This window comes from Schistosoma haematobium, chromosome 4 (genome assembly GCF_000699445.3).
Source record: "Schistosoma haematobium chromosome 4, whole genome shotgun sequence".
NCBI classification, from domain to species: Eukaryota; Metazoa; Platyhelminthes; class Trematoda; order Strigeidida; family Schistosomatidae; genus Schistosoma; species Schistosoma haematobium.
In genome coordinates this window covers 2283170-2303839 of record NC_067199.1, presented here as the reverse complement: position 1 = coordinate 2303839, position 20670 = coordinate 2283170, and the positions used below count along the sequence as shown (strand labels likewise).

Sequence of the window (20670 nt, the reverse complement as noted above, 5' to 3'; positions counted from 1 at the left end):
AAAAGAATACGGAGAAGGAAATATCCAACATCTTTCAACTGTCCGCTGATCAACTATGTCAAATATAAAGGATTTTGAATACTCATTTAGAACTTTTAAAATTAACTCGTGTGTCATATGACCACTTTTTTATTTAAAACACACATTGTGTACAAAATGCAATTTTGTCCATGCGCTAATATACAGAGTGTAACTTGTCTCAATCATGATAATGGCCTTGGCATGATAGAGTGGCTGGTCGGTTAACAAGTGAGAGAGGGAGGGAAGACGAGTCAACTGGAACACTACCCGATTTACTCACCATTCCGATTCACACTCCGATTTGGTTCTTATTCAGATTAGTGCAAAACGATACATGAATAAAGGATGACCAACACGACCATAACGCACAAACACTTAGAAAATACAATTGTGACCAAACTAGGTATTATTGTGGAAAGATAAAATACTAAAGATCACATTTAAACTACAATAACGATGGGTCAAAAAGGGATACCACAGTGAAGCATACATCAAACGAACGCTTATGGTTAGTAGAATAAACTGTGGACAAAGCTAAATCCTAGCTTTACAATCTTTGTATTAAGTGAAATTAAGTCCTCGAAAATAACTTCCATTGTTTCTCTGCTCACATCAATTTACTAATTTCAAATATTGATGCTCTCAATATATGCGAATTATGTATTGTATTTGTTATGACAACTATTATGTAGATTGGTTCAGTAGTAAACACCAACATATACTATTAGGCTCATCACAAATGTGGCTGTTTCAATTGCTTCAACGATACGCGATCATCGCTCATATGACTTTGCTTTATTATTGTGCATAAATATACGTTCTGCAAACAGTGTTTTACAGCTGAGCGAATATTCATTGTATAATGATTTATTGTACAAACATGCTCTGTTGTGGAACAGTCAACAAAACGAAACCTTATCTGAATGAAAATAGACGAAAAGAAACTGATACAACGGATGGGTTAAACGTTTCTTTCTCTCTCGCTCACACGCTTAGGTATACTACGATGATACGACTAGTCATGTTACATCAGATCCTGGATTCTTGACTCAGATTAGAGAACCAGGTTAACACTAGACACTACATTGTTCAAAATAGTAACAAGAAGTCACTCTCAGTGGGCCCGTAGTGGAGTTCAGTGAGAGGAAATAAATCACATGAAAATCAGTCAGTAGGCTAAGTACCATTTTGTTTACACTCAGCGACTAGTATCTCGTCAAAAGACGCATTCAATAAAAATTGAAGTCTGAACTTATTTTTTGAAATGCTTTTCCGGTAGTTTCTGTCTATCATAGGTAAATTTTATGGTGGAGACTTCCCACTGAACGTTTTATAGAAATGGGCTAAACTTGTTAATTTCGTAATATCTTTTTATAATATATATCATACTTTCCAAAAATAATAATTCAGTACAAATAAACTCATTATGTTTGAAATTACTACTTATTCAGTCAAGTAGAAACCGTTGATTTTCAAACGGAATCAGATGAACTCTTTAATGAACTATTTAGGTAATTATTCAGAATAAATGAACTCTGGAGAGTTGGTTTTCATACGATTCTCATCCAATGTCTGTTAATCATTTGAAATACAAATCAAGTGAACTCCACAAATATCTTATTCTTACATTAGATAGACAGTGTGTGTAAAACAGGATAGTGAAAATATATAAACTGAAGACTTTTCTCCTTGCCTAATCTCTGAAAAAATTTGGTGTGCAATAGAACAAAAACATTAGAAGCTTCAGTTGGACCAATGGAAGAAACCTGTGATTGATGACAGATTATAGACAGTGACAACTAAATACATTTCAAACATGTTTGCTGAATATATGTGTTAAGCAAGAATTGATCGTCTACATTAAAAAACTAATTCCGAAAATAACGCACAATGATAAAAGTTAAAATGTTGAACATATCTACTCTAATTATTGTTTTAACATTTAACACTCATTGAATTTACCATAAAAAGAACCATCAAAATAAACAACGAAATATGATAGATTGATCAAGCGATACATGTTTTAACATAATTAAGTTATACTTACTGATTTTATGTCAAGTTAAAGTAAGCTACCAATGAGAGTTCAAAATACATATACCTCCAAACAATATTCATTAATCAAATTTAATAAATGAGTTTCTCTCTCGATAACAACTAGAAGAATGTTGTTCCACGCGGTCCTCTTTTAATTTGGACAATATTCCTGAAAAATAAAACGGCCAAGCATAGATAGTTGCGTCGGTGATTATTTCTCAGCAATACAAACGTAAAACACTACAAACATGAATAAACTCGGTTATTGAACTGTCGCTAAATAATTACTGACTGAAATATTTTGATATGAACCATGCAAAATAAAAATGTGTATGTAATACACTGTGTGGTTCAGGAATTCCTACTTAAATAACCTTCTCTCAGAAAGTGATGGACAATTTCAGGTGAGACCATAATTTTTTGGACGACCTTTAAGTGAAGCTAGACCGACCTTGGGAGTTACCACCTGATAAATAAGACCACCATTGGAGACCTAGAGGCACTGGATGGCCATTTCGTCCAAGTATAGGACTCCTCCATTCATGACATCAATTCAAACTCAACAATCTTCACAACTCCATACTTATAGTTTCCATGTTCTCACTAATAACTGGCGTCAATTGTGAGTGGCTTCAAAATGGATTTCCGAGATTTCTAGTGAGAAGCCGCGGCCAATGGAGTTCAACCGCGTCTGTTGTGAAGCCGTTAATCACTGAACACAGTGGTGGACAGTTCCATAAGGTCATGAGCTGGTTGAATTCGGACACCAACACTATTGAATACCGGCTAGATGTTCTAGAGGTTAAACTTTCGCGCGCGAGACTAAAGGTTCCGGGTTCAAGCCCCGTGTGAAGTGTCGTAGATTCGCACTGTTTAGGAGTCCCATACTAGAGCGAACAGGCCATTCAGTGCCACCAGGTTTTCACTATTGGTTTGGCTTAAATCAATTCATGGTTTCAACTATTAACATCACTACAGTCTTCACTAACCCCCAGTTTAATTATAATATTTTGTCGATGATTTTGAATAATATCCTGAAATTCGAGTGTTGGAAAGGCATATATGATGCCTAATGTATGGGTGGGAATTATAGCATTCAACACAATTTACTGTATGAGTTTTGCGATTGTTCAACTGAACAAAATATTACACCAACGCGATCATCATCAAATACAGTCGAATGTCATTCATCGATTTGAATCCAATAAACACTGACAACACACTATATAGTTTTCTATGGATACACATTATATAAGCAGAACAGAATAGGCATACCAACTGACGTCGGAAATGAAATCGAGTCATAGACAAAGTCAAAAAAGTGTTTAGTGATAGATGAAAACATGAAGTGAAATTGTGAGATACAAAATATCGAAAAATATTCATCTGTTATGGAGTAAATCTTATAGACATGTGTAACATAAGTTACGTTAAATGTTGTCTTTATTTAATACGGTCGCAACCTTTTATTATTCCGCAATAATCATCTGTTTGACCCTTCAACATTTTACATCCTACCATGGAACGTATTTCTTGATTATCATCCAATCCTACTTTAAATTATATGTCATCATATGATCAGATACATTTGAGCAATTAGTAATTTTCATGCCAAATTTCCTTACACTTCCAATGGATATTCAATCTCTGCAGGGTTCCAACTCCAATCACGCTACAATCTACATATTGGCTTCAATTGTTTTCTCAGTTTATTGTGATACAAATTTTAAAATTACATCTGTGTTATTAGAGTAACTCGATTTGTCCGTTTTTTAATAACACAGTTAGAAATCACTGCAACTCACCTTACACAGTGACGTGCACTTTGGACATTGTATATCGATAAAAATATTTCCATTTTCCACTTGTTGCTCTATATGTAATGTTCCACCGTCAACAGGACACTGAAACGCCTTTTCGTTAAATACCACTTGAACACCAGTATTTGTTGAACATTGGAACTGACAGTGTTTGCAATCAGGTTAAGGAACAATTGATAGATAATTGGTATTAAATTGAATAGAAGTCAACTTAAGAAATCAGCTTCCAGGAAAATGTCTATCTAACTAGTTAGGAAAATATCTATACCATACCATACCATAACAGACGGAATTTTCATCTAGGAATATGTACACTATTTTACTTTTAAGCAAATTGTTTTATTAAGCTGTTAATTTGTCTGTCAACGCACGTGTTAATATTTTCACTCTTACATTTTGCTTGTTGAATTATTTTAGTTTCTGTTACTTGCCATGAACCAAAATTAAAACCATCTTAAAGACCACTTATTCAACAGGCGCACTGAACACAATATATTAGAAAAGTGTTGACGATATTTAGCACCAGCACGTAGACGTAGAATTATTGTGTTTTATCATTTTGAATCTAAAGGTCAAGTAGAAATGTAACCAAGATATTCGTTGTGTCTTGTTACTGCAGATTAGATAGCAGCGTATTATTATCGGCCGGATCAATGTCACGTAAAACACGTGGTATGGTGGTTAAGTTCTCGCGCGCGAGACTGGAAGGTTCTGTGTTTCGAATCTCACAGGGATGGATCGTGGATGTGCACTGCTGCGGAGTCATTTAGAAGGACGGACTGAATGTCCAGTACTCCCCGTTTTTCCTTCGTGGTCTAGCTTCAGTTGACTCATGAATTCAACCGTTAAAGTGCATGTATGTTTAATGAGCAAACAAAATAGGTGAACAAACAAAATATGTTTGTGAACAAACCTGGTCTTATTTCACTTTCCTGCTCGCATAGGTTTGGTTTATTATGTTCATCCGATTGAACCTAAATCGAATTGTTTTTAAACACAGTAAATATAGTATGTATGAAGTATCAAAAAACCATTGTCGTCTCAAATAAATTTTAATCCATATGACTAAATGATTTAGAATACGAATACAGAGACAATATCAAAATCTGTTTCCATCAGAAACCAATGATTAAACAGTTTTATGTGTTGTTGGTAATAATGATGATTATGTATAAGGTTTTATCTCTGTAAGTAGACCAACAATCTTTCACGTGAATTCCTGAAAAGCGTCAAGATCGTCTAATTACTTCACAGTGATTCTAAGAAAGAACAAATTCGGTCATTAAAATGATAATTGATTTAAATATTGTTTTAGAGATCACGTAACTGAATAGCTGTAATATCTCAAAGAATATTTCTGATATCAGAAATATAATAACAAACACCTTTGTGTATCAGTGTATGAAAGACCATACGAACACATGCATCTCTTAGTTAAAATACTTACCAAGTAACAAGTAAAATGGTACAGTCAAGAACCATATCTGATGACTCGGTTCATCCGATATAAAAATTTCAGACGCTTTGTACCAGATAATCATTTCGATGACTAACTATACTTCCAGACTAATTACTTGCAAAACTAGCTAAAGACTGTCAAATGCACGACGTGAGTGGTTTGATACATATGAGAAGTCCACTTTGGTTGTCTGATCAACACATAATAATCATCATACGACTGTAAAATACTGTGACTTACTAGGAGGACTGGACAGTAGTCAAAAGCCATATAGCCTCCATATTTCTCATTTTGTGTATCAATAAAGGGGAACAAACCATCCATATACTGATATTTTTTATCTAATTGATTGTCGTGTCGAAACAATGCGCAACCACCGATCCCGTTTTCATAACCGGCGCGTTTTAGTACGTTCGGAATACCACAGTAGGGCTCAATATCTTGTCCTCAGAGAAGAGAAGAATTTGGAATTTATTGAAATGAACATTTACCACATTAAATTAACAGCGATTAACATCTGCTTACGTCATCACCTAGATAAATCAAGAGTGATGACGAATTATTTTGTGTAGATGACGCTATAACTCCGCTTGTAGCTCTTATAGGGTTACTGCCGGTTCCAAGCCCGCGTAAAGGGGGAGGGTTGGGCATAAGGTTAGCGTCCACATCCCGTAGAAAACTAACTCGCTAAAAAACGCTTACCAGAAAAAACTATTCAAACCATTTAAACTCTGCCCTGAAAGTTAGAAGGTCTTCATTTAGATGAATTATGACGCTTCATGGTGAAAGCCGAGCTCCTTTGGAAGCCACGAGGCCGATGCCCCTTCTAACAACCAGAGCAAAATTTTTATAGGTACATGGAACGTTCGAGCAATGTGGGAAACCGGGAAGACCAGTCAAATAGCAATGGAAATGAGGAGATACAACTTAGCAGTACTGGGAATCAGCGAAACCCACTGGACCCAAACTGGACAACAAAGGCTAAATACGGGAGAGATGCTACCATACTCCAGTCACGAAGAGGAACATGCTCCACACATTCAGGGAGTTGCTCTAATGCTGTCCAAAGTAGCACGAAATGCACTTGTAGGATGGGAATCTCACGGATCCAGAATCATCAAAGCATCATTCAAAACAAAGAAGGATGGGATCTTAATGAATATCATCCAATGTTATGCACCCACCAATGATAGCAACGACGACATTAAAGATCAATTCTACGAGCGGCTACAGTCAATCATTGAGAAATGCCGAAGAAAGGACCTAACTATTCTGATGGGAGATCTAAATGCCAAAGTCGGAATAGACAACACTGGATATGAAGATATTATGGGACGACATGGACTGGGAGAAAGAAACGAAAATGGAGAAAGATTTGCAAATCTATGTGCATTCAACAAATTAGTCACAGGAGGCACAATATTTCCACACAAGCGTATACACAAGGCTACATGGATCTCACCGGACCACACTACAGAGAACCAGATAGATCACAGTTGCATCAACAAAAATTCCGAAGGACAATGGAAGATGTGAGAACCAGGAGAGGTGCTGACGTAGCTTCAGATCACCACCTAGTTGTAGCCAATTTAAAACTGAAGCTGAAAAAGAACTGGACAAGTGGACAAACAACACTACAAAGGTTCAATACAGCCTTCCTTCGAGATACTGACAAACTCAATGAATTCAAGATAGCTCTCAACAACAGGTTCCAAGCCTTACAAGATCTACTGAAAGAAGAAGAAACTACTATGGAGGACAACTGGAAAGGCATCAAGGAAGCATTGACTTCAACGTGTCAAGAGGTTCTGGGCCTAAAGAAATACCATCATAAGGAATGGATCTCTACAGAAACACTGGACAAGATCAAAGTAAGGAGGAACCAGAAGACAGCAATAAACAACAGCCGAACACGAGCAGAGAAAGTCCAAGCACAAGCTGAATACATAGAAGCAAACAAAAAAGTGAAGAGGAGCATTAGAGCCGACAGAAAGAAATATGTGGAAGAACTAGCAACGACGGCAGAAAAAGCTGCAAGAGAAGGAAATATGAAACAGCTTCACGATACAACGAAGGAACTAGCAGGGAAATACAGTAAACCAGAGAGGCCGGTCAAAGACAAAGAAGGCAAGCCAATCACCGAAATTCAACAACAGCGTAACAGATGGGTGAAATACTTCGAGGAGCTCCTGAATAGGCCGGCTCCAATGAATCCACCGGACATCGAAGCAGCACACATAGATCTTCCTATAGATGTCAACCCACCAAAGATGGAAGAAATTAGAATGGCCGTCAGACAAATCAAGAACAGTAAAGCAGCAGGACCCGACAACATACCAGCTGAAGCACTGAAATCAGACGTCGAAGTAACCACAAGCATGCTTTACCCTCTATTCAAAAAGATTTGCGAGGAGGAACAAGTGCCAATGGACTGGAAAGAAGGACACCTCGTCAAGATTCCAAAGAAAGGAGATCTGAGCAAATGTGAGAACTACAGAGGAATCACACTGCTGTCAATACCAGGGAAAGTCTTCAACCGATTGTTGCTGAACCGAATGAAGGATGCAGTAGACGCCCAACTTCGAGATCAACAAGCTGGATTCCGTAAAGACCGGTCGTGCACAGACCGAATTGCAACACTACGGATCATCGTCGAACAATCAGTTGAGTGGAACTCATCACTATACATCAACTTCCTTGATTATGAAAAGGCATTCGACAGTGTAGATAGGAGGATATTATGGAAACTTCTTCGACACTACGGAGTTCCTGAGAAGATTGTCAACATTATCCGGAACTCATACGACGGACTACAGTGCAAGGTCGTGCATGGAGGACAGCTGACAGATGCACTCCAAGTAAGGACTGGAGTCAGACAAGGCCGTTTGTTCTCTCCCTTCCTCTTTCTTCTGGTGGTCGACTGGATTATGAAGACCTCAACATCTGAAGGAAAACACGGAATACAATGGACAACTCAGAATCAATTAGACGATTTGGACTTCGCAGACGACCTAGCCCTCCTATCACGTACACACGAACAGATGCAGATGAAGACAGCCAGTGTAGCAGCAGTCTCTGCATCAGCAGGCCTCAGCATACACAAAGGGAAAACCAAGGTCCTCAAATTCAAGGCGGAGAACAGCAATCCAACCACTCTTGATGGCGAAACTCTGGAAGATGTAGAGTCCTTCACATACCTAGGAAGCATCATCGATGAACAAGGAGGTTCAGATGCAGACGTAAATGCGAGTATCGGCAAAGCAAGGGTCGCATTCCTACAACTGAAGAACATATGGAACTCAAAACAACTTTCAACCAATATCAAAGTGAGAATCTTCAATACGAACGTCAAGGCAGTTCTACTGTACGGAGCTGAAACTTCGAGAACTACAACACCCACCATCAAGAAAATACAAGTTTTTATAAATGGCTGTCTACGCAAGATACTCAACATCCACTGGCCGGATACCATCAGCAATAGCCTTCTGTGGGAGAGAACAAACCAGCTTCCCGTTGAAGAGGAAATTAGGGAAAGATGATGGGAATGGATAGGACATACATTACGCAAATCATCAAACTGCATCACGAGGCAAGTCCTAACTTGGAATCCTGAAGGAAGGCGGAAAAAAGGAAGGCCAAAGAACACATTGCGTCGGATAATAGAAGTAGATATGAAAACGATGAATTACAACTGGATGGATCTAGAAAGGATTGCTTGGGACAGGGTTGGATGGAGAATGCTGGTGAGTGGCCTATGCTCCTTCACGAGGAGTAACAGGCGTAAGTAAGTAAGTAAATATGTAATATGATGCTATACCTACATCCTCACTTTGTTGGTCACTCTCAGACTGATCTTCGTGACTTCCGACTCAAATGTCGACGTGTAATTCAGAGGGCTTCTCAATGCAGATAAACATTAGTGTGTCGAACAAGTATGATGATTATTATGATACACACTGACGGACACATGTCAAAAACCAGGTTCAAAATCAATTAAGGGAGAATACAAATCCTATTGAAAATAGTTATGACTAATGAATATAAACGCTTCAACATTTTACATAGTTGAAGATTCGCACTTCTCTCCTGACATTTTGAAATTCGTGTATGTTTTCGTCAAGAACACTGGGGTGAACTTATCCGCAACGCGACCATGTAAACTTAATGTATCGCCCAGGGTCATCTGTGCGTCCAAGTAACCACAGATTTTGTCATTTCATAATGTATTTTTAAATAAATAACTAGATTATGTAGTTAACTTTGCTCTGTTTTTAATTTTTATTCGCCACGTCCGACTGAGAGTTTATGATCTGAGATCTGACATTTCAAGTAAATGTATCATCTACATAACTGTTCCTCAACTTGAATAACTTCATCATAAAACACGTCCAACAAAGTGTAACGAATCACCCACGTTTATAGCTGAGTTGAAGATTGTATTTGCTGGACTGTGTCTGTTGAAAAATTGTTAACATAACTGATGACGAGATCACATTCATATATATATAATGTAACATGGGTATTTTTCACCAACACTTTATAGCTAGTAACCAAAAATGTATGATGCAAGTAAGGTCATATGATAGATGAATAGCAAACTAATCATCTATACAAACTAGCAATATGGGCTATGAAATCAGTCGAGCTGGCACCCAGTTTTCCCTAGATGGTCTTAAAATATATAGTGGCAGTGCAGCTCACAACTGACTACATAAAACTGTACTCATTAGATGAGTTAGTGGATCAAGTTGGTGTATAAAAACTAATGTCTACTGATATATTTTTAAGATAGGTATTAAATCGTTTATATGTCGTTCAATATTTGCACGAAGTAATCCCGTGTGGATTTGATAGAAAATTGTTAGTCAAGATCTCAAGCCTGAGTAAGCGAACAACGTTGAACTGTCTGTTCTGAAAAAGAGGTTCCATGTATTAGCATCGAATTCATGTGATACATTATGTTAGTCCACCAAGTGATGAAGCTACTTAGAACTTCACACTATTTGCTTAAAAATTATCTTCAATATCATCTCAAAAGTGAGATCAGTGGAATTCGTTTGGAAAGCGATCAACCTGATATTACTAGTATCTGATTGGATGAACATGAATGATAATTTACATGGGTTTACGGAAAAGTGACTACCCAGGTAATGCTACTGAAAAAATAAAGTCAATGGGAATATATAACGTAATATTCATGTAGATAAAACTACTGTTTGTGTGATATTACTGTTATAGTTTGTGCAAAAATGGCATCTCCTTTAAATTGTGGCCTTGTCAAACGCATATCTCATCAAAGCTCCATACCCGCTTGTTGCAACGTCGGGCGAGTGAAATTTTGCTGGGCTCTACCCTACTCAGCCATTTGACGTTAATTTGTTTAACGAACGTTGGTAAGGTCAAGGAGAACTAGCGTGTTACGTCCAAGTTTTGCTCGTTCCAGTTATTGAAGTACGGACTATCGATCTACTTGCAAATTACGAACCCAAATTAACAACAGAACCAAGCTCCAATTTAGATACGAAATTTATTCGTAATTCACAAATAATCGACCAAATGTCGTTCTAACAACAATAATTATAACAATTACGAAACAAATCTCCAATTTTGTTGGTTCCCGGAGCAAAACTCCCAAATACCAAACCAAAGACAAACCAAAATGTCCGAAATAATGATATGAACAAACAAGTTCAAAAGTTAGGTAAAACAATTACATCCAAACACACAGTAAATTAATAATGTACAATAAAAGGTTTTAATCCACCAAATGTCTTCAGTTCTCCCGTAAAATAGCGTGAACAAATAGACCTGACAATATGGGTCAGATCATACCTTATATTTCTCCATTCCCTTAATAAGTCATGGATGGGATAATGCTCTGTAAAACATAAATGAAACAGTAATCTAAACTCCGACGACATCCAAGTGTTGACAACACTCCAAAAGTTGTAGAAGGTATAGAGCTAATAAATGCAATCAAACCAAACGAAAAAGGGATATTTGAAGACATAATTAACAACAATTCAAGCACCCTTTATGATGGAGAAACTAGGGACTAGTCGAACGGAAAGGCATAGATAAGAGGATTTTCAAGTATGTCTACTTAAGGGATTTTCGAAATCGATTGTGAATAAATAATATCCTGTACACCGTAATCCAAAATGTCTAGGTACAGCCCATTGTAAACTATCTACCTTTCATGAGATAGGACAGGTCTTTGTGAATCTATAGCTTTTCTGACACACTTTTTGGTTCACTTAGTATGAGAATGTTATCTTTCATAGAATAATCCTTGCCAACGATTTCGTTTTGAGCTCGAACCTCTTCATTATTAGCTATTAAACTCGGCATCCTGAGATGGGTTTTATTGGAGTACTCATAACAGATGTCGAAAGTTTTAGATGCCTTCAGTGAAACCTTCAGCGATCATTATACTCCTATTCTTCGCGCGCAACCACCACATGGGCGAAAAATACCCGAAATTTCTAGACATCGTGCATACATTGAATGCTAAGGAAGAAGGTATAATTATACATACATAAGTAGTGATCTCAGAAAACTGTGTGTGTCACACAAACGTTCATAGTTTCTTATTTAAGACGTTGGAACTGTAACTACAGTGGAAGAATTGCGTCCCCAATAAACTTTTGTCGCAGAAATGTGGCTAAGTACAAATGTGAGTTTTTCTCTGGATGTTGAATGGTCTGTCTGTATTAGAAGTGGTAAGGTTAAAAATTGGGAGACAGGAGGCCTAATATTATATAGTAGTAAACGTGAGGTATCTGACTGTACAGCCAAATTTAGAAAGGGATTAGTGATTATAGGAGGAACATACCGTAGTTCAAGTTGTCATACTGGCGACGTTTTTCTAAGTAATATTCACACGCGGAGTAGGGATGATCGTGGTCACATCATTGAAAAATTCAACCGTACACACCAAGTGATTAGAGCTCACAACCTCAGGTGGATGCTTCGACGTTAACTTATCAAACGGTGTATCTCACAATCCAGACAGACATAGAACATGGACCATCATTGTTCACCTTCCACTTCACAAAGCACTGTGATGATGTTACCGACATGTAGCGCGGGTGCTATTGCCGATTCCGTATCTAAGTGCAGAAAGAGATAAGTCGTGCCTGACGACCGATCAATCATTCTAACCAACATAGTAGTTAAAATAATTAAGGGAATAATTTGGCTACTTACTAGGTCGCGTAGAATCCCACAACGTTTTAACTCCTAAACAACATGGATTTAGTAATAAACGCTCGTGCTTAACCAACTTAGTAATTACGGGAAGTAGTTGGACAGCTGCTCAAGATAGTAGTCTGCCTGTCAGTGTACTGTCGGTAGACTTTAGCGGATTATGTGGTAAGGTCTCTCACTTAAGACTTATACATTTACCAATGAGAGTGTCAACTAACGTGGCATTCTTGTTAATGAACAGCGAATACAGGTCATAATAAAACACCGTAGGTTCTTGCTTTTGCAATTCCTTGTTTTACTGTGTTAATAATTCTTGTTTCATGGTCATTAGCAATATGTGGGCAATACGGGTGTAGTGGTTTAAGTAGGACAGTCTTCGGATGTATTTAGTGCTTCAATGTCAAATATATGTCCGCGTTTGATAGACTATTTTGTACTGGTTGGCTCGCGATTACCTGGGAACGCATACTCAGTGCAGTCTCCCGAGATTCTTTGTCGATTTCCTCCCACAAACCACAAGGATTTCCCTCTTCCTACAGATGTGTCTTTCTTTTGTCAGCCAGAAGGATGTATTAATACTTCCAGCAACACATTCCCTATAAAATCTTTGGATAATAACCTTAGCGGTATAAAATCAATGACATTTTTATTTTCGCTAACTGATAAGGATTCCAGTAAAACACGGTATGGTATATGCACCAACTTCTTCAGACCAGTCAACCTTAGAAGTTTGAGTAAAACTACATATCCGAATGGCAGGGAAGGCACACATTTTGGCAACGTATCTGGTAATGGGCCAGTTTCATGTTTGAATGAAAGTATCCAGGATAAATCCTTACCATCTGGAAAACTAAAAAATACAAATAATGTCTATAGCTTAACGTCAATCTGTTTAATCACTCATTATCCTTTTGCTACAACGTTTGCACGGCTTGTGCAATGTGTACATGTAATTTTAAAGAAGCTACACAAACTGTCAAAACCCAGCTGTGTGGAAAGGTAAGGTCGAAGCATTTGCAATTTCATGTTGTGGCATTTCTACCAAATTTTCGGGTGAGACTATAATTTATGAACGATCTTTGAGCGACGCTAAAGTGGCCTTGAGGGTGTCCACTTACTGACTAGGGCTAAATGAGGGTTTTAAACCTGTTCTGAGGATAATGATTGTAAATTACAGTTGATGGTTAGGAATAAGGTTTAGATTTACGGTTTTCATCACGAACTGACATAAGCTAAAATGCCAAGGCGCTGTTTAACCAAATGGATAAAGAGTTTTTGCGCCGGAATCCAAGGCCTGTTGTCGTGAATCTGACTGGTCCGTTCATAAGTCACAGTTTCGCCACTTTTCGAGTTTAGGTATTTCTGTTGTTAGTGACGTTCAAGGCCTAAAGTTTGCCACTAAATGTTAGCCGTCTAAATAAGTTTTTTATGTTCCTCAGTTCTTGAGTAATTTCCTGCCAATTATATTCTAGCAGCTGATTGTACGATATAGTGAAAGCAAATTTCACCATTTTATATCAAAAATTCGTTTAACCTATCGACCTAACCAGAATTTCTACCTTCATTTCACTATCACTTCGTAATCAAGATCATCTTATGATATGTTGATCTGGGCGAAGGATTCGTTGAATGATTGAGGCTTTGACTCGTCCCTCTCTCAGTATATATTCTTTTCGATCCTTTTATTCAGTTTGCCATTGAATCACTTATGAGTAATATGTGAAGATTTTAACAGGGGGATCTTCTGTCAATAGTTATTCCAATTCATTTCTTCTGGTGGTTTAGCATCCACTTTGTGACCTGAAGGTCATAGTTCCGATCCTTGGAGAGGTCGTAGGTGTACACTGCATATGGAAAAGTGATTCAGCTACTAAGCTGGATGTTCTGACCCCATCTGAATTAATTCTAGACAACCAGTTAGTATCAACAGCCCTCACACTCACTGTTCGGAAAATAAGTGCGCAATTTTGTCTCTGGTAAACAAGTTATATAAATAAATTAACTAGCACCGTTCTTCTTCCATTACTTGAAAATTGGAGTCATTTTAAATTTTTTTCCATAATTCATTTTCTGCGACCTTTATGTTTCATTATTGTTCGTAAAACATGCCGAAATCAACTTTCGTTTTCCCCTTCAAGCTCTGTTTTACCCATCTTGTTTCACGAACAGATACATCTAAGATCTATTCATCAAGATTTTAACCCTCACCATAAATTATTCTTTAAAGAAGTTCTCAAGTAAGATTAAATGTTTTTCACACCCTACAACACTGGGATACGTTTTTAAACCAAATCGAATCACGGTACAAATTAAACAGCTGAGCCAAACCTTGATTTTTCAGGAACACTCATTCAGATTCTTAAGCTTTATATAACGCAGCAAAAAGGAATCGTTAAATTGATGGGATATGCGACCTGAATGAACAAGTTTTATAGTGGTAACTTACTTACGCCTGTTACTCCCAATGGAGCATAGGCTGCCGACCAGCATTCTCGAACCCACTCTGTCCTGGGTTTATAGTGGTAAATCACAATATGAACATATAACTTTCTAATTTGTGTTCAGAAAATAGCCCTTCTCAGGCCACTTTTATGTAACTTTGTCGTTGACGTGCTTTTAGAAATAGCACTTTCCTGATCTAAATTTCCAGGAGTTGAACTTCTACCGGGAAACTCACTTGTTGACCTAGAATATGCCGATGACATGGTTCTATTTAGTGAAGACGCTGAAAAAATGCAGAGTCTTATCATCACTCTAAGCAACAATGCAAGTATGTTCGGCATGCGATTCTCCCCCCTCGAAATGCAAAATATTGCTCCAGGATTGGGTTGTATCGACACCCGAACTAATGGTAGGGAGTGAAGTAGTTGAGCGTGTCGACCGCTTCACTTATCTTGGAAGTTTTATCAGCCCTTGTTGTCTGGTGTGTGACGAAATCTCAGCGCGGATACTGAAGGCTCGACTAGCTTTTGCAAAATTGCGTCATTTATGGCGTAGGCGAGATATCCGTCTATCAACCAAAGGACGTGTTTACAGAGCAGCAGTTCGCTCCGTCCTACTTTATGGAAGTGAAACGTGGCTGGTAAGAGTAGAAGATATTCGTAGGTTACTAGTATTTGATCAAAGGTGTCTTCGAAGCATTGCTCGCAGATCATGGGACCATCGATTAAGTAACGCAGTTGTTAGGAAACGGGTACTAGGTAAGGATGGCGCATCAAGTGATGAAGTAGTAAAACTTCATCAGTTTAGATGGCTGGGAAACGTGTTACGTATGCTCAACCACCGACTGCCTCGACTTGCAATGTTTTATGTCGTAGGAGTAGGTTGGAAAAAGCTGGGGGCGGTCAGACCAAAACATTGCACAAATTTATGAAGTCACTGACAAGTGGACTAAACCATGTTGGTAGGTGTAAACTACCTGATTTTGATCCACGAGACGATAGCAACCGATGGTGAGATGCCTTGAATAATATGGCTCAAAATCGTTTGCGATGGCGCAAGTGCATCCACTCTTTGTGTTCTCCCAAATTCTAATCTTCTAAATTCTTCATGTCCCTTTCTTTTCTCTTTCCAAATTTGTTTCACTAGATTATACTCCTTGAATAACATCTTCGAACCCTAATCTTTGCGATTACTGCCTATGCTCTTACTACCTCTACCACTAAGGGATTTGCATCTCTGTGCTAATGTGGTATGGCAACTCGAACCGATGTACGTACGTATAAAGTTCTACGTTGTTACTGACTGACTGACGTTTATGTAATAGGACCAAAAACTTGATTCACCTATTTACGTTGTATTTCATGATTAAAACGTGCTTTAATTGATATCTGTTAGTGAAGCTATTATCCTGCAAATTTTTTACTGTTATCGGTTATTTATCACATAGACAGATATGCAGTTACACCTGTCTCGTTTTCTCCATGTTATCATTGATTGTTATGTCATCTGTTATTGTCTAGAGTTTACGTCGAGTACTCCTAGTTGTCCACGTTAATCATTAAGTCAAACAGCCATGAATAGAGCTTCAATTATGCACAGAATATTTAGTACTCATTATTTGATTTTTTTGACCCCAGGTCCCTGTGTATTTTAAGTTTACAACTGTTGATTTGCACTCAGTACTGGTGCTAGGTGTCATGACTTTTACTGATGTACTTGTTTGCAAAATACGACGTTTATAAGCTCATGTGTGCACATGTTTCAATAACTTGTTTTATTGATGCGTTTATGTAAGAGGGTCAGAAAAAAAACAAATATATTGGTTTCGAAGATACCCTCAGGCTATGATTTTAGTCCATAGTTATTTTTAATTAAGATATCGCAAGTTCATTCGTTTTTCGAACTGAAGTAAGTTAGAAAAGTTGTCCATTTAAGTTCAACAAGGATGTCGCTTATAGGTTTGCTATCATGACTAGCCATTCGGCTAAGTTTCAACTACTTATCACCTATGAGAGTTTAAGCAGCCATATAGTCGTCAGAACATCCTAATGCTTAAAACCACAGTGGTTTACTAAGTCATATTCGCATTTACTTTTACCAATGCTAGTTACACATTTTAGTTAAGATATTGCTTTTTCAGCTTTTACTTGATCAAGCTCTTAACATTTGTTTCATAAACGATCAGAATTTGTTATAGCTGTTCTGTTAAAAAAGACCACTAATTTTCTTTTCTAGTCCAGATATATGGGATGTATTGACAAGTAATATTACACTATCATGCTCTTATCCTGTTGTGGAAAGCACACGTCAGTTCCAATGTTGGATTCTCCGGCTTCTCAGTGCACCAGCACCAATTCCTGGCTGTACATGTGTATATGTAAGTATTTGTATTGCTTAATTTCCCTTCATAAGTTGTTGGAAGCAAATTTTGGCATATTTCATTTTCATTTGTGCACATAAAAACGCTACTAATTGTAAATAATTAATTAAAAGTCTTAAAAGTAGAAGCTTTCCAGATGAAAAACTTCGGTCTCAATGTGGGTATAGCAAGAAATTCTTATTTCATTTAATTAATGTATAAACTACCCCTGAAGTACTCTGGATAATATTTTATCACTGCCAAAGTACGGCGTTAAAAGAGATGGTTTAATATAATTTAGTCAATATTTTCAACTTATGAAACCCCCAAATGCCCTGGTATGGCCGGGAGTGGGGTGGGCCCCCCTCCCTTTCGAAATGCTCTCATACGGCCACGCGTATACAGCCTGTGCCAGGGAAGTCCTACTCACTGTCTTCTCGTGGCGGGGGTGTTGTTTACGAAAATGAAAGGACGAAAAGTGAATGTCCGGGTTGGTGGACACGGAAAGTCCACCTAAGGGAGTTGGAAAACCTTGACTCTAAACCAATGGTGCACATAGTCTCCAGTATTCTAAAGGAACAAATGGCGTATGAATTAATAGTTGGACACCGGCTACCATGGGACTGCATCTCCTCACGATGCTCCACTGCCTTATGGATTAGGGGTTTAGGTCAAAGGCTCGGGGTATGGCCCCCTAAGAAAACCACCTGCTTCGGTCTGGGCACCCGGGCAGTATCACAGTCCGCACACATACAAATATGGTGTGGCGCATATATATTTGGTGCCCTCTTGTACCAATATTTATGTGTTCAAATAAATAAATAAATAAAATAAAACCTAAAATTTCCACATAATATTTAAAAAGTAAGAGTATTAGAATAAACGATCGTTTTCGATAATTTCTTCATCAGACTCTACAGTTATAAAATCCATAGTTATTATTTTCCTGTTACGGTAGATAGAATATTAAAGTTGAAATAATTCATGTTATAAATTGAAAAAGCTAAAGAATATTAGGCGGGGCAATATATCCACGACTTCACATCATTCTAATATAAAATCAATCTATTTAATTGTCTGATTCATAGAATCTGACATCTATGTTCTAAGGATAGTATAGAAGGAGAGCTATGCAAATCATGGATCATACTACTACAAATCGGATACCATTGTAATTTCATAATGAAATACATAACTCAACCTGAAAGCAAGATATGGATTTCCACAGTTGAGAAGTAAACTGTATCTAAGACTATTTCAAGAGTGATGTAGTGAGCTCATTATGCATGAATTCATCAGTATTAACTGGTTCAACATTTTGCTTAGTTATATCAATTAATCAGCTTTGTTCAGTAGTTTGTGATTAACTTTTAAGTTATATAATTTATTTCTTTATTAAATTAACAAAAATCCTCATAGTCCCTTCTTTTACTGATTGATTTACAAACATTTGTGTTAAATTATCTAAATCTTGTTTCCTTCTTTAATAATTCAGCTTTCAGTTCAACCGCAAACCTTAGGTTCACCTTTGTGTTTTGCTCTTCCTGATCAATCACGTCTTCCTTTGGTTGATTTTCCTGTGAATCTGCCTTTTGAAATTATGGGTATCAGGAAAACTTTTCGTTTAATTATGTGTCTTCTATTGGAACAGAAAGTAAGTTTACTTGACTTCATATAATCAGGATCCTTTTTATGTGTTTGAACAGTCAGTCAGATATAACGTAGGACCAGACACATATATGCATAAAGTACTTAATTCAGTAGTGGTAATGTATAAAAGAAAGATTGCATATAAGGACATAGTACAGGAAAAAAGAAAGATATGGAGTGATTTTAATCTTATAGTTTAAAGGAAGACAGAGAGTGTATGCACCTACGCCATGTGATCCATTCTGAGCTATGTCACCAAGACTCTCCAACCATTGGTTACGATAGTAACGCGGACCCCAAACAAATAGTCTGCGTCTACCAACATGGCTCAGACTAGAAGTTAGTGACTTCAAGCACTGTGAATAGAAATTATTTTTTAATTATTTAATTAATTAATTAAATGACACATTTCTGTAGTCGATGTTTGACTGAACCCTTTAAGTATAATAATGGCTAGTGATAACCGGGTTGATCAAACAGAAATATATGAGGTGGGATTTAACCCTGCTCCCTATTGATCGATTTTACATTTTAGTCCAACTTGTTTCTTGTTTAGCTCCCACCTTCATATTTATTGATTGTTGATAGATTGTTTTCATCGATATATTTCTGTTTACTTTATTGATTTTGTCTCCATTGGACCTTATTCAAGACCATAATTTGACAGTATAGTGACGTAATTGTTTTTTAAAACCATTTTGTTGATATGATATTATGGCTATTAACTGGACTTGAAATGATGTGCATTCGTGTCAGCCCCTATATTGATGACACATATATGTTCTTTCTGTTCAATATTTTTCGTTTATGGAGTACCGGTAAAATAGACAACTATTTTATCATCCTTAGGACAATATATTTATATTACCATGAAGACATAAACCCAGCATACATTGTTTCAAATACTAGGCTGTTATCCACCAGGCTACGACAAAGTCACTGTGTCCACCAACTTTTTTTTTTATCAGGTATGATACTTATTGTCAATTGTGAGGTGTTGTAATTCATGTTATTGTTATTTCAAAACTAATAACATGTGAGCTTCTTTGAAATGCTGACAATATCGAGTTATTCGTTCAATGAGTTCATATTCCAACAAGGACTGATCAAAATCATCCTTAGATATTAACAACAAGACAATATGAATCCTTTTATTCATTGGTCATTTATTACTATGGTTAAATGTTCATAGAATATGATAAGAAGGGCTTATTTAATACTTCGATTCTATAGTATGTACTAAATTTAACATTTACAATTATTAAAATAAGTCATGTTTTACTTACTTACTTACTTACTTACGCCTGTTACCCCCAATGGAGCATAGGCTGCCGACCAGCATTCTCCAACCCACTCTGTCCTGGTCCTTCCTTTCCAGTTTTATCCATTTTTTTGTTCATTTTACTCATTTCTGTCTCCATTTCTTGGCGTAATGTATTCTTTGGCCTCGATATACGAATGGTAACACTATTTTGTATGAAAAAAATGTATCTCTCTCAGTCGGCCTGTCATAATCAATACATAAGGTCTGGCACAAATGTTCATCGCCTCAATTCTCTACACCACACCATTACAACGAAATAAAAATTTATTAAAATTAATATCAAAATAGTAGAATTAGTACTATTAGTAGTGTCAGTGTTAATATGATAAGTTAGTCATGATATAATAAC

At 37.1% G+C, this 20670-nt stretch overlaps 1 protein-coding gene across 1 annotated transcript in view; it reads left to right on the top strand.

Moving 5' to 3' along the window:
• Positions 1-12869: 12869 nt before the first annotated feature.
• Positions 12870-20670, top strand: part of MS3_00007195 (uncharacterized protein) — a 75394-nt gene continuing 67593 nt past the window's right edge. The window contains exons 1-3 of the mRNA XM_051215449.1: positions 12870-13545; positions 17224-17365; positions 18843-19001. Coding sequence (XP_051065954.1) covers positions 12944-13545; positions 17224-17365; positions 18843-19001 — 903 coding nt within the window. The 5' untranslated portion in view covers positions 12870-12943. The remainder of the gene's footprint in view (positions 13546-17223; positions 17366-18842; positions 19002-20670) is intronic.